Source organism: Pongo abelii, chromosome 3, assembly GCF_028885655.2.
Source record: "Pongo abelii isolate AG06213 chromosome 3, NHGRI_mPonAbe1-v2.0_pri, whole genome shotgun sequence".
Taxonomy (NCBI): Eukaryota; Metazoa; Chordata; class Mammalia; order Primates; family Hominidae; genus Pongo; species Pongo abelii.
This window is the reverse complement of record NC_071988.2, coordinates 2332994-2348546: the sequence shown is the minus strand read 5'-3', so window position 1 is coordinate 2348546 and position 15553 is coordinate 2332994. Positions and strand designations below refer to the sequence as shown.

Genomic DNA, 15553 nt, shown 5'->3' with positions numbered 1-15553 from the left:
GCCCAGGAGTTCTGAATTCTAGTGTGCTATGCTGATCAGGTGTCTGCACAAAACTTTGGCATCAATATGGTGACCTCCAGCAGCAGGGAACCACCAGGTTGCTTAAGGAGTGGTGAACTGGCCCAGGTCAGAAATGGAGTAGGTCAAAACTCCCATGCTGATCAGTAGTGGGATTGCACCATTACAATGCAGTGTGAATAGCCACTGCACTCCAGCCGGGACAACATAGCAAGACTCCATCTCTAAAGAAAGAAAGGGGAAGGAAAAAAAGGAAAGGAAGGAAGGAAGAAAAAAATGACATTCTAAAGCTAAGAAAATTCACAATTTGACAATAAGGACACAGTAGATGGGCTTAATAGCAGATTGGACCCAGCAGAACACAGAAGTAGTCAGCTTGAGGATAGCTCAATAGAAGAGACCCAAACTGAAACTCAGGCAGGGAAAAAGAGGGGAAAAACAACAAGAAACAACAATAGAACACCAGAATAGAGCATAAGAGACATGTGTAACAATCTCAAAAGGCCTAAAATACATAATTGGAATCCCAGAAAGAGAGAGAGAAGGGGCAGAAGCAATATTCAAAGAAGTAATGGCTAAACATTTCCCCAAATTCCAAAAGACAAAAATCTCTAGCCCCAGATTCAGCAAGAAAATTACAAACAAAAAACCAACCAGCATACCTCTGTATATCATAGTGAAATTGCCAAAAACAAAGACAAAAATTTGACAAGCAGCAAGAGAAAAAGGACATACTACTTTGAAATGAACATTAGATGGATAGCTGTCTTCTCAACACATGAACAAAAACAATGGAAGCCGACAAGCAGTGAAATAATGTATATTTAAACTGCTGAAGGAGGTCGGGCATGGTGGCTCACAGCTGTGATCCCAGCACTTTGGGAGGCTGAAGCGGGCGGATCACTTGAGCCAGGAGTTGGAGACCAGCCTGGCCAACATGGTGAAACCTCGTCTCTTCTACAAATTCGAAAATCAGCCAGGCGTGGTGGTGGGTGCCTGTAATCCCAGCTGAGACATGAGAATCACTTGAACCTGGGAGGTGGAGGTTGCAGTGAGCAGAGATCACGCCACCGCTCTCCAGCCTGGGCAACAGAGTGAGACTCTGTTTCAAAAAGAAAACGAAACAAAAAAAACTGCTGAAGGAAAATAGCTAACAACCAGAATTTTATAACCAGCAATAATATCCTTCAAAAATGAAGGTGATATTTTGCCTTCATGAATTATTCTAAAACATAGAACTGAAGGAATTTGTTATTAGCAACCTGCACATAAAACAATTAATTGGAGTTCTTCAGAAAAAAAAATTTTATCAGATGGAAATGTAGAAATGCTAGAGAGGCCAGGTGCGGTGGCTCCTGCCTGTAATCCCAGCACTTTGGGAGGCCAAGGCAGGAGGATTCCTTGACCTCAGGAGTTTGAGACCATCCTGGACAACATAGTGAGGCTGTCTACTGAAAAAAAAAAAAAATTAGCTGGGCATGGTGGCATGCCTGTAGTTCTATCTTACTCAGGAGGCTGAGGTGGGAGGATCATTTGAGCCCAGGAGTTTGAGGTTGCGGTGAGCTATGATTGTGCCACTGCACTCCAGCTTGGGTGACAGTGAGGCCCTGTCTTAAAAAAAGTAACGCAAGCGAGACTGAAGAACATGATGTGGGTTAATATAAGTGAATATTAACTGTACAAAATAATTGTAATGTCTGTGGAGTTTAAATTATACATAGTACTAAAATTCATGATATACAAGTAGCAGAAAAGACAGAAAGGGGTAAATGGAATTTTAAAGTTGTATTGGAAATGTGATTGAATAAATTATTTATATTAGCATGTGATCAATCAAGGATCGCTATTATAATATTAGGATAACACTAAAATAATAAAGATGAATAACTAGCAAATTCATAAAAGGAAAAATATCCAAAATAAGGTAAGAACAGAGAAAGAGAAGATACAACAAATGGACCAAATAGAAAAAAATAGTAAGATGAAAGATACAAACCCAACCACATCAGTGATTACATTAAATACAAATGGACTAAATATTCTAAGTATAAAACCAAGATTACCCCAGTCTGGGTTGAAACAGCAGCAACAACAGCTGTACTTGGCTGACGAGAGACCCAGTCCTGACACAAGTACATGAACAAGGTTGAGAGTAAATAGACAACATAAACCATGCAGACACCATCCAAAGAAAGTCGTTGTAGTTATATTTATCAAAGTAAACTTTAAGGCAAGAAAGATTACTAGAGATAAAGAGAAATATTTCATGCTGATAAACAGGCAATTCAGTGGGAAGATGTCACAATCCCAAATCTGTATGTATGGGCTGAATAACAGCTGTAAAACTTATGTAAAGCAAATAACAGAAATATAAGGTGGAATAGACAAATCCAAAACCAGCAGGATACTTTAATTTACCTCTCTATAACTGATGGAACTAACAGGAAAACCCTTGAGGATGTAAGAAATCTCAATAACAAAACTAACAAACTTGACCTAACTTACATATGTAAGTTACATCCAGAATTCACGTTCTTTTTTTTTTTTTTTTTTTTTGAGACAGAGTCTCACTCTGTCGCCCAGGTTGGAGTGCAGTGGTGCGATCTCGGCTCATTGCAACCTCTGCCTCCCAGGCTCAAGCGAGTCTCCTGATTACAGGCACGTGCCACTACTGCCTGGCTAATTTTTGTATTTTCAGTACAGACTGGGTTTCACCATTTTGGCCAGGCTGGTCTTGAACTTCTGACCTCAAATGATCCACCCACCTCGGCCTTCCAAAGTGCTGGGATTACACACATGAGCCACCAGGCCCACCCTTATGTTCTTAAAAGTATGTGGAGGCTGAGTGCAGTGGTTCATACCTGTAGTCCCAGCACTTTGGGAGGCCCAGGTGGGTGGATTGTTTGAACCCAGGAGTTTGAGACCAGCCCGCGCAACATGATGAAACACTGTCTCTACAAAAAATGCAAAAAAATGGGTGTGGTGGCACATACCTGTGGTCCCAGCTACTTGGGAGGCTGAGGTAGGAGGATGGCTTGAGCCCAGGAGGCAGAAGTTGCAATGAGCTAAGGTCATCCCACTGCACTCCAGCCTGCACCACAGAGCCAGACCCTATCTAAATAAATAAAAAGCATGTGGACCATTTATCAGAATTGATTATATGACAGACCATAAAGAAACCCACAGTGAACCTCAAAAGACAAAGTATTCGTAGTATGTACTCTGACTTTAGTGAGGCAGGTATCAAAAAAAAAAAAAAGAAACCTGGAAAAACCTGGAATAATCCCCAATTACATGATAAATTAGGCAAAACACTTCTATTTATTTATTTATTTGAGACAGAGTCTTACTCTATCACCCAGGCTGGAGTGCAGTTGGCGTGATCTTCGCTCACTGCAACCTCTGCTTCCTGAGTTCAAGCGATTCTTGTGCCTCAGCCTCCTGAGTAGCTAGAACCATAGGCATGAGTTACCACGCCTGGCTAATTTTTGTATCTTTAGTAGAAACGGGGTTTTACCATGTTGGCCAGGCTGGTCTCGAACTCCTGGTCTCAAGTGATCTGCCCACCTTGGCCTCCCAAAGTGCTGGGATTATAGGTGTGAGCCACTGTACCCAGCCCAAAACACTTCTAAATAATTCATTGTTCATTGCAGAAGTCAATGGAAATTTTTCTTTTTTTTCTTTTGTAATATAGATGGGATCGCACTATGTTGCCCAGGCTGGTCTTGAACTCCTGTGCTCAAGCCATCCACCTGCCTTGGCCTTCCAAAGTGTTGGGCATGAGCCACTGTGCCTGGCCAAAATTTAAAAATGGTTTTACCTACATGATAATAAAGATATGATATATCCATGTGGCCAGGCCCAATGGCTCATTCCTGTAATCTCAGCATTTTGGGAGGCTGAGGTGGGAGGATCATTTGAGCCCAGGAGTTCGAGACCAGCCTGGGTGAGGCAATTCTCCTACCTCAGCCTCCTGAGTAGCTAGGACTACAGGTGTGAGCCACCATACTTGGCTGTTTCTTTTTGTATAGATTCCAATTATCTGTTTAAATTCTTCATCCTCTTATCTAATTTGCCCCCTTTAATTTTCTTTAACATATTAAAACAACAACAATAAAAAACTTAGTTGGGCATCGTGGCACATGCCTATAGTCCCAGCTACTTGGGAGACTGAGGTAGGAAGATTGCTTGAACCCAGGAGTTTGAGGGTGCAGTGAGCTATGATCCTGCCACTGTATTCCAGTCTGAGCAACAGAGTAAGAGCTCATCTCTAAAAAAAAAAAAAAGGAAAATTAAGATGAGGCCTAAGCAGTGTTTTGAAGGAAATTTATAGCACTAAATGCTATAAATTAGAACAGAATAAAGGATGAAATTGAATTATGTAAAATTTTATCTAAAGAAGCTAGGAAATAATAAGTTTATCATACCTCAAGAAAGCAGGAGAAAAATAATAAAAATAAGAACAGATGTCAATGAAGTGCAAAACAAATGTATAGTAGGGGAAAGACAAACTCAAAAGTTAGGTTTTTTGTTTGTTTGAGGCAGAGTCTAGCTCTGTCACCCAGGCTGGAGTACAGTGGCACAATCTCAGCTCACTGCAGCCTCTGCCTCCAAGGTTTAAACAATTCTTCTGCCTCAGCCTCCCAAGTAGCTGGGATTACAGACACCTGCCACCAAATCCAGCTAATTTTTTTGTATTTTTAGTAAAGACGGGGTTTCACTGTGTTGGCCAGGCTGGTCTCGAACTTCTGACCTTGTGATCTGCCCACCTTGGCCTCCCAAAGTGCTGGGATTATAAGCGTGAGCCATCATGCCTGACCCCAAAAGTTAGTTATTTTAAAAGATTAATGAAATTGATAAATTCCTAGCTGGACTAGTTCAAGAGAAAAAAGATAAAACATAAATCACTAATAATATAGATGGAAAGGAGACATCACCACAGACCTTACAGATATTAAAATGATAGTAAGAGGATATTATAAACAAGTTTATATCACTAAATTTGACAATTTGAATTAATTGGACAAATTCCTCAAAAAAGCAATTAATCAAAGCTAACAGAAGAAGAAATAGAAAACCTTTTAATCCAATATCTATTAAAGAAGTTGAATTCATTATTTTAAAACCTTCCCACAGAGAAAACATCAGGCACAGGTGGCTTTCTTTATGTGTTCTTCTAAACATTTAAAGAATAAATAACACAAATCTTATATAAATTATTTTAGGGAATAGAAAAAAAGACATTTTCTAACTTTTTTTATTATTATTGAGACAGACTCTCACTTTGTCACACAGGCTGGAGTGTAGTGGCACAATCTAGACTCACTGCAATCTCTGCCTCCCAGGCTCAAGCCATCCTCCCACCTCAGCCTCCTGAGTAGCTGAGACCACAGGCGTGCACCACCATGCCCGGCTTATTTTTGTATTTTTTGTAGAGACAGGGTTTTACTGTTGCCCCAGCTGGTCTCAAACTCCTGAGCTCAAGCAATCCGACTGCCTTGTCCACCCAAAATGCTGGGATTACAGGCATGAGCCACCATACCCAGCCCTAACTCTTTTTTTTTTTTTCAATAAGAGTATAATCTAGACATTTAAACCTGACCAAGATATTACAAGAAACAACACCAATCTCTCATGAACATAGATGCAAATACCCTTAAAAAGATACAGACAAATGAAACCCAACCATATATAAATAAGATATATCATGACCAAGAGAAATATATCTGGGCACAGTGGCTCACACTTGCAATCCCAGGACTTTGGGAGGCTGAGGCAGGAGGATCGCTTGAGCCCAGGAGCTTGGCACCAACCTGGGCAATATGGTAAGATCTCATCTCTACAAAAAATTACAAATTAGTGGAGCATGGTGGTACACATCTGTACTGACAGCTACTTGGGAGGCTGAGATGGGATCACTGCTTGAGTTAGGGAGGCAGAGGCTGCAGTGAGCTGTGATCAGGCCACTGCACTCCAGCCTGGGTGACAGAGCAAGGCAATGTCTCAAAATTAAAAAAAAAAGAAATGTATTCCAGATATGCAAGATTGGCTTAACATTTGAAAATCAAATTGATGTTTTGCCACATTAATTTTAAAAATTGGAAGAAAAATCATATAATTTTGAAAGATTCAAGAAAAGCATTTGAAAAAATTTCATGCCAATTTTATGGTGAAAACATCTCTTAGCAATAAACAAAACAGAACAAGAAAAGCATCTCCTAGCAAACTAGGAACAGGAGGGAATTTCCTTAACCTGGTCACAGATAGATATAGATACAGATTTCGTCCGTGCGTATCTCTGTTTGTGTGTTGTCTGTTGTGTGTGTACTACAGCACACATCCCTGAGACTGGGAAGAAGATGTCTACTATTCACTATCTCCATTTAACGTTGTTTTCTGGCCTAGCAAGTGCAATAAGGCAAAAATAAAAGGAAAACTAGGAAGTTACACAGCATTGGAAATGAAGGACTAAAACTGCCATTTTATGTAGATAACGTGATCAAGTACCTAGGAAACGCAGAAGCATCTTCAAACTATTAGAAATAATAAGTAGATTTAGCAAGGTCACTAGGTGAAAGATCAATATACAAAAATAAATGGTCTTTCTGTATGCCAGCAATAAATAAATGCGAAATGAAATCAAAATACTGTCTTAGTCAATTTTGTGTTGCTATCACAGAATACCTAAGACTCAGTAATTTATAAAGGAAGGATGTTCATTTAGCTCATGATTCTAGAGGTTGGGAGGTCCAAGATCAAGTGGCTGCATCTGGTTAACTTCTGGTGTGGACCTCGTGCTCTGTCATAACGTGGCAGAGAAGCAGGAGGGTAAGGGGACATGTGCAAAGAGGCCAAACACAAGCGGCAGCCTCACTTCATGACAACCCACTCTTATGGTAACTAATTTGGTCTCATGAGAAAGGCATTAATCTCCTTAATGACCTAATCACCTCTTAAAGACGCCACCTCTAAACACCACCACATTGGAAACTAAATTTCAACCTGAGTTTTGATGGGGACAAACCACCCCCAAACCATAGCAAATACCATCCATGGTAGTACCAGTAAATATCAAATACGTAAGCATAAATCAAATTAATGATGTCCAAGACCTCCATTGAAAGTTATAAAATGTTATTACCATAAATTTTTAAAGCCCTGGATAGCAATTCCATTCAGAGAGAGGAACACCTGATATTATGAAGATATCAGTTGTTCTCAAATTAATCTATGAGTTCAATGCAGTCTCAATCAAAATCACAGAAGCTAGCTAGCTTCCTTCCTTCCTCCCTCCCTCTTTCTCTTCTTTCCTTCCTTTTTCTTTCTTTCTCTTCTTTCTCTTTCTTTCTTTCTTCCTCTCTTTCTTTTTCTCTCTTTTTCTTTCTTTCTCTCTCTCTTTCTTTCTCTCTTTCTCTTTCTTTCTTTCTCTCTCTCTGTTTCTTTCTCTCTCTTTCTTTCTTTCTCTCTCTCTCTCCTTCCTTCCTTGCTTTCCTTCTTTCTTTCTCTTTCTTTCTGCATTCTCTCCTCCCCCTCCCCTCCCCTCCCCTCCCCTCCCTCCCTCCCTCCCTTCCTTCCTTGTAGAAATTGACAAACTAATACTAAAATGCATGTGGAGATGCAAGGGGCCTGGAATAGCCAAGCAGCAGCAGAACGTTATCTGTTCTACTCTCGATGGGCTTTGGGTAGTTTCCACAAATAGTGCTGCTGTGACTACCCCTGTGTGTGTCTCCACGTGAACATATGTATGCTTTTCTGCTGTGTGTACTTCATAGAAAAAGAACAAAGGCCAGGCACAGTGGCTCATGCCTATAATACCAACACTTTGAGAGGCTGAGGTGGGAGGAGCTCTTGAGCCCACGAGGTCGAGGCTACAATGAGCTGTGTTTACATCACTGAACTCCAACCTGGGTGACAGAACAAGACCCCATTTCTTAAAAAAAAAGAAAAAAAAAGTAGAAGAAGAAAATTGGAGACATCTTCTACTGTAAAGCTATAGTAATCTTGACAGATATAGTACAAGGATGGACTTGAGACCCATTCAATAGATTAGAAAGTCTAGAACTGACCAATGCATATATAGGTCTCTGATTTATGACAACATGACATTGCAAAACAGCAGGAATGGTTGTTTTTCTTTCCAATAAATGGGCTGAGTCAATAGAAGACCACATGAGGAAAAATGTCTCATATGGTTATCTATTAGTGTCTGGGTTCTTACCACTATTGTACACAAAAATCAACTCCAGACAGAGTGTGGATATAAATATAAAAAGTAAAACAATAAAATCCAGGCATGGTGGCTCATGCCGTAATTCCAGCACTTTGGGAGGCCAAGGCGGGAGGATCACTTGAGGCCAGGAGTTCAAGACCAGCCTGGGCAACATAGTGAGACCCTGTCTCTAAAAAAAATGTTTTTTTAATTAAAAATAATTAGCCAGGTATGGTGGTCTGCACCTGTAGTACCAGCTGCTCAGGAGGCTGAGGCAGAAGAATAATTTGAGCTGAGGAGTTTGAGTCTCCAGTGGGCCATGATCACCCCAGATCTGGGCCACAGAGCAAGACCGTGACTTAAAAAATAATAAAAAGCTTTTAGAGGAAAATATCAAGGAGAACATCTTTGTGACCATGGAGTGGGAAGAGATTTCTTAAACAGGACACAAAGCACTACTCATAAAGAAAAAATGTTATAATTGGACTTTATTAAAATTTAAAACTTCCTCAAAAGCACCATTAAGAGAATGAAAAGGCAAGCCAAAGAGTTGGAGAATATATCTGATAAAGAAAAGAACTCCTGTCAATCAATAAGAAAAAGGCCGACAACCCAATTAATAATGGGCAAAAGGCTTGAACAGGAACTTTGCATAGAGAAAATCTAAGGGCTGATGAGTAGATAAACTGTGACCGACCTCATTGGTCATCAGGCTAAAACAATGGAAAGCCATAATAAGATAAGATACTATTACTCACTCACCAGGAAGGATTCGGTTAAAGACAGTAGTGCTCTCGAGGGCCTGGGGCAAGCCACGCTGTCGGCCAAGCTGTGGGCAGGTGTGCCTGGATCCCGGCTGCTCCCCGCTGTCTGGCTCAGCAGTCCCACCCCATGTGTGCATTCAGCAGAAATGCCCTCGTGTGTTCTTCAAGAGAGATGCACGAAGATGCTGGGTCACAGCAGCCAAAACCTGTCGGGTGTAACAGATAAAGGAACTACGTATATTTACCCCATGGAAGATGGTGCACCCACAAGAATGAATGACCTATGGCAACGTGCTTTATGATGGGTGAATCTTATGAAATAGCGTTGCCAGATCTAGCAATACAATAGCAGGAAGCCCAGTTTAGTTGGAATTTCAGATAAACAACAAACTCTTTTTAGTGTATGTCCCAAATGGGCAGCATTTGGAGTACACTTACACTTACAACTATTTCTAATGACATTTTAAAAGTACTTACTTGTTGTTTTTCTGAAATTGAAATTTAGCTGGGTGTCCTATATTTTATCTGGAGAGTTCTACACAAATATAACATCAGCAAACACATCCTGCCACAAGAGAGTGTAGACTGAGAATTCCCATTTCTCCAGAGAAGCAGAGCAGGTGCGTGCCTCGGCCTATGGAGTCAGGATGGTGTCATGCGCCGGGGGCCTGGTTGGGGTTTCACTTCTAAATCTGGGTGCTATTCACATGGGTGGATTCAGCTTATGAAAGTTCTGCCCAGCTCTGCAAAGTGCACTTCCTCACAATAGCCACGGCTGTGCTGGAATGTCCCACGTGGGACTCAGACCACAGACACAACCGGAGCTTCTCCCAGCAGAGAGCAGCCCACAGTCGGCCTGTAGGAGCCTGCTCCAGGAGCTTCCTGCTCAGCATCACTGAATTAATTATACCTTTGGGTCTCGGCCTCAATGCCTCTTCCTCCAGGAAGCCTTCCCGGCCTCAGACAGGTGCCCTGCTGCACCCTCCTTCATGGCTTGCATTGTCTTTGGTTGTAGCTGTCATTATTGTAGTTCAGTCATTGTTTGTATAAATGCTTGTTTATCATCTGCCTCACCCTACTGCAGGCTAAGTTCACAAGGGCAGGAGCATGCCTGCCTTCTTCCTCGTGTCCTAGTGCCCAGTTCCTGCTGCATAGCCAGTGCCCAATGGTATTTGCAGAATGAAAGGATGAAGGTCTATGTGTAAACCAGCATGTATTTTTTCACTCCTTAGAGTTTTTATTCATGCAGCTAACACATGCCTAACAATCAGGGCTTTCTTATTTTCAGCAAAAGGTTCCAGAATCTTGTTTTAAAAAAGAAACTGTACTAGAATCCCAGTCGGCCATCTTGAACACCGTTGTCCTCGCCGGCGAGACCCGAGCCTTGTTCCGTGGTGGAGGAGACGTGCTGGTGCCTTGTGAATTCAGCTGCAAGCATTCAGTGCCTGGCTGTTGTTCTGCTGGTGCAGACTCCAGGGTGCTGCATCCACTCCTGGACAAGGAGGCTGGTGTGGCTTTTGGGACCCTCACCCTTGGGTTTTGTGTTGATTCGTAGGGATTTGCTGCAGACGCTGACGGAGGAGGAGCTGCACACGCTGGAACGGAACCTCTGCATTTCCCAAGACGTGGAGTTCCCCATCCGCGCAGATGTGCAGGGACCCGCTGCCCTGGTGCCTGCCCTCTCTGCCCCTCTCCACCCTGAGGGGCCACTCTCAGCCAAGGCCAAAGACCCGGATGCAGAGCTGGCCTGCTCCATGCAGTACGACGACCAGGAGCTGGAGCAGCTCAGCCGCATGGTCCACAGGGCAGGGGACGAGATGTCCTCTTTGCTTTCACCGCCCAGCGCCTGCCAGTCCCCAGCGCACAGGCCGGGAGCAGAGGGCAGCCCAGGCAGGGAGGCCTCTCCAGGTAGACCGCGCCTCCGATCAGGCAGTGATGAGGAGGAGCGCGTGTTCTTCATGGATGACGTGGAGGGGACGGCAGAAGCCCTGGCCAGGCCCGAGTCCCCAGGTGGCCCATTTGGGTGGGCAGGCAATACCCAGGCCGTCCCCCAAGAGAAAGGGCAGGGTGGGCCAGGCGGAGCGGCGGGGCTCAGCGTGCCCGCCTCGGAAAAGGAGGAGGACTTGAGCAACAACAACAACCTCGAGGCCGAGGGCACAGGTGGGGCCAGCCTCGCGGGCACCAGCTCCTGCAGCTGCCTGGACTCGCGGCTGCACCTGGACGGCTGGGAGGTGGGTGCGGATGATGCAGAGACAGCCGAGATGATCGCCCACCGGACAGGGGGCATGAAGCTCTCAGCCACGGTCATCTTCAACCCCAAATCGCCTACTTCCCTGGACTCTGCGGTCGCCACCCAGGAGGCCGCCTCGGAGCCCGTGGCCGAGGGGATGGATGGGGGCCCCCACAAGCTTAGCACTGCGGCCACCAACTGCCTTCTGCATTCCTGTGTGTGCTGTGGGAGCTGTGGGGACAGCAGGGAGGACGTGGTGGAGCGTCTGCGGGAGAAGTGCAGCCCGGGAGGCGTCATTGGTGCCTCGTACGCTGCCGGCTTAGCCAAGGCCAGCGACAGGGGCCCTGAGAGACAGGAGGAGGCGCCCCCGCCCTCAGAAGATGCCTCCGACGGGCGGGAGCCCAAAGCCCCCACTTCCGACAAGTGCCTGCCTCACACCTCAGGTTCCCAGGTGGACACAGCGAGTGGGCTGCAAGGAGAGGCTGGGGTTGCAGGTCAGCAGGAGCCAGAGGCCAGAGAGCTGGATGCTGGGAGCCCCTCGGCTCATGAGGCGCCTCAGGCCCTGTCGGGCTCCAGGTAAGAGCCAGTCTGGCCCAGAGACTGGGTTTGTCCTCTTTGCACTGGGGGGCAGGTGCTGGCGTGTTCTCCAAGCATTGCAGTGTTTCCACCTGAGCCATCTTGGCCACCGACAGGTGCTGGGCCCTGGCCGGGTGTGGGGTCTGTGCGTGAGGAGGGCAGGGGCAGGAGCTGGCTGCGGAGGCACCTGCCCTGTGGGGCGTCATGCACCAGGAAATGTGTGCCAGCGGGCCCGCTTCTCTGTTTCTGATGTTCCAGGTGCCTTTCAGGTGACATGGGCACAGTGTCAAGCCCTCAGCTCACCTGCCGCAGCCCCGGTCCATCCCGCCCCTGGTGTGAGCCACATGTGCCTGCGCGGGGCAGTGGGAGTGGGCTGTGCCAGTGCCTGGCCCCTTGCCCTGAGCCGCATCCGAGCGCACTGCCCACTTCTCTTTGCTGACCTCCATGGCTGCCTGGCTCACACCGGGCTGAAACAAGACGCAGACCCGTGGCCATGGGCGTGGAGACTGGGGCCATGAGGGGTGCTGAGACCACTCATGGGCAAATTCCCAGGGGTGTTCCCAGGGCCTCTGCCCCTCCCAGGACTCTCTCCTCCTTTCCCTGTACTGGGGGGAGGTGGGGAGGTCTCCTATCTCTTCTCATGGGCTCTCATCCCCCACACTGGAGACAGGGAGGGAAAGGCAGGGGCTGGGCCCAGCCCAGGGTCACTCATGGCTGCATTGTCAGGGCCATTGACCCCCTTGCCAGGACCCCGCCCTGCAGGGCTCCCACTCTGGCTGTGGCCGTGTCTATAGGCCTCGCTAACGGGAAGAGAGAGGGAGGATAGGGAGGGGACGAGGTTCAACTGGAGACCAGAAAAGCCCCCCCCAGGAGCCGTGAGAGCCGGGCAGCAGATGGGGATGAAGGTGGGGGGCGCAGGTGCAGGAGTAAGGGGCTGCGTTGAAGGATGGCAGGCAGGCCCAGGAGAGGGTCCTCACACTGGGGAAGGGGTTTCTTGGTGCAGGGCAGACACCTCCTTCTTCCTATGCTGGCTCCTCCCAGGTTGTGCGCTCGCTGGAGGAGTGGGAATGGCCAGGGTCCCGTGACGGTCAGGCCGTTCTTCCTTTCCGCTGCCCACTCAGGACTCAGGGCCTCCCTGCAGCTCTTTCCTGTGCTGTGGGCTGGGTGGGCTGGGCCTGGTTCCCGGCGTCCCTCCCCACTCCCCACCAGGCCCTGGCAGCCTCAGTCACTTTCCATAGATGGATTTGCCTCTTCTGGACATTTCCTGTGAACACATTCACGTACAGGTGGTTCCAGACTTACGATGGCTCGGCTTAATGAGGGCGTGAAAGTGACTTGAACCCAGCAGGAACCGTCCTCTGCATTTTGAAGGCTAGGAGGGTCAGATGCATTTCTGACACAGGATACGATGGGTTAAGTCGAGAAGCATCTGTGGCGTGTGACCTCCAGGGTCCGGCTTCCCCCACCGAGTGTAACGTCTGTAAGGGCCACCATGTAGAGGCACACAGTGGCACGCCGTTCCTTTTTATGACTGAATCACGCTCACTGCACGGGGAGACCGTCTTTCATTTCTTCATTCACCAGTGGATGGTGGATGTGTTGCTTCTATGTTTTGGCTGTGATGAAAATTTTTGTCCAAGTTTTTGTGTGGACATGGGTCTTCGGCTCATCTGGGTGGATCCCTGTGAGCGGAATTGTGGATCATGTGGTCACTCTGTGTGTGGCATTTTGAGGAGCTGCCAGACTACTTTCCAGCGTGGCTGCAGTTGGCATCCAGGCAGCTGTGGATGGGGGTTCCAGTTTCCCGCGTCCTTCCTTAACACTGGTCATTGTCTTTGTTTTGTCCTTAGGGCACACCCCACTCGTCAGCAGTCAGCTGATGTCTCTAAGGCCACTGGACACCGTTTCCTCACAGCAGGTTCATTGGTCTCATCCAGCATTACCTGTGTAGAGCTTGCCATTGACAGCTGATTCAACTTTATATTTGTGTGGTTCCCAGTCAAATCTATAAATAAGATAGACCCAGAGAAGTCTGTCTGAAGGAACCTTTTTCTCCCCTGCCCCCAAAGGGAACGGTTTAAGAATGTTTTATAGTATAACCTTCAATTTTCAAAAATGTAAGCAAAGGCACATTGAGAAGATGTTCAGATACACGCCCGCGTATCCCCCATCCCCGTATTTGGTGAAGGGCCTCCTGCTACAGGCACTCGCCCCCACCTCACTCTCCTGGCCTTCTGCCAGAGCCGCTCCAGTGCTTGCTAGAGATGTCCTGCTTCCCTTCACCGCGGGGCAGGGCCCCATGCGAGGTTGGCCTGGCGTGCACTCGGGCCCAAGTGCTGGCTTGGGCTTGTTTCCAGGCTTTTGCTGTCACAGACGTGCCACGATGAACAGCCTCACGCAAACAGCCTCTCCTCTTTCTTTTGGGTGAGGCCGTTTTTGAGATGCAGCCTGAGCTTCACGGCCGTGTCAGCCCGAGCACCTTTTCCCCACTACTGGATGCTTTCCTCAGGGGCTCAGACCCAGTTCATTGGCAATGGATCGTTTTTCTCCGAGTTTGACGTGAAGCCATCAGAAATTCTTTGACAGGATAAGAACGGGAGTTTTTGGTTTGGGGCCTGCCCATCTTTTGCTGCTGGGGGTGGTGGGGGTTGTCCAGGTGACAGCCAGTGGACGCCCACCCCCTCCAGAAGCTCCTCCCACCTTCCTGGAGTGAGCTCTGTGCCCCATCATGGACACAGCCTCTTAACGCGGCCTCAGCTTCCCAGGCCTTATGCAGCTCAGCACAGACGCTGAGGCTCAGCTGAAGAAACGGAAGGAGCCCAGGTGGTGGTGTCATTTTCCAGGGAAGTGTTTCTGGCAGGTGCTTAGGATCCGAGAGAGCAAGCACATCACAGGGTGATCAGGGCAGTACATGTTTGGTTCGATTTAGGTCAGTGCCTGGGCCCAGCACTGTGCCCGGAGGTAGCTGGAAATCAGGTCAGCGGGCGGCAGCACATGGCAGCTGTCCCATCCAAGGCACAGGCGGTGTGCACCCTGGGAGCGTCATTCATTCTGCCACTCACCTGTGTCTCAAGCACGTTCCGGGGTGACTGGGCCAAGCACCAGAGACCCACCGAGGAACAAGAGACATGGCCTGTCTTCCCAGGTGTCACCTCACACCAATACGGAGGTGATAACGCAGTGGGGGTTTTTAAACAGACAGACACAGGAGACCAGCTTCACACACAGAGGAAGTTCACCCAAATTCAAAGAACCCCGTGTCAGGAAGCCTGGCTGGTGTTAAGTAACGTTTGTGCGAGGCCGGTCACGTGCACAGTATGGCTGCGTTTGGTTACACCTCCCGTTCTGCAGCGGGAGAGGCTGAGACGGAGAGGGTAGTATTTGCCTTAGCTGAGAGCATCTGGAAGAGCCCAGGCCTGTTTGGCCGTGAGACCCGCTCACCTGGCAGGCGTCCCTGCAGCCCCTGTGGTTGTGGCGTGGACGGTTCAGAGGGAACAGCGGGCACGGCCCTGACTCACGGCTTCCAGTCCCACGTGCGAGTCGGATCTCCGTGTGCTGCAAATGGAGGAAATGTGTGGAGCTGCGGCCAACTGGCCTGTTATATTCCCCCGAGACCCCTAGAGCCTGTGTTTCTGGCCAGGCAGACGACAGCCTCCAGGAGGAAGGACAGGGCTTCCCAGCCACCAGCCAGGGGACGGATGCACGCAGGAGGTGGGTTGGCACATGGCCCACTGGAGTCCTGGCGTGACGGTCCCA

General features: G+C 47.6%; 1 protein-coding gene across 1 annotated transcript in view; it reads left to right on the top strand.

Moving 5' to 3' along the window:
* The window catches only part of ZFYVE28 (zinc finger FYVE-type containing 28), a 150758-nt gene that overhangs the window by 102808 nt on the left and 32397 nt on the right, over positions 1 to 15553 (top strand). Inside the window, exon 8 of the mRNA XM_054554911.2 lies at positions 10547 to 11797. Coding sequence (XP_054410886.2) covers positions 10547 to 11797 — 1251 coding nt within the window. The remainder of the gene's footprint in view (positions 1 to 10546; positions 11798 to 15553) is intronic.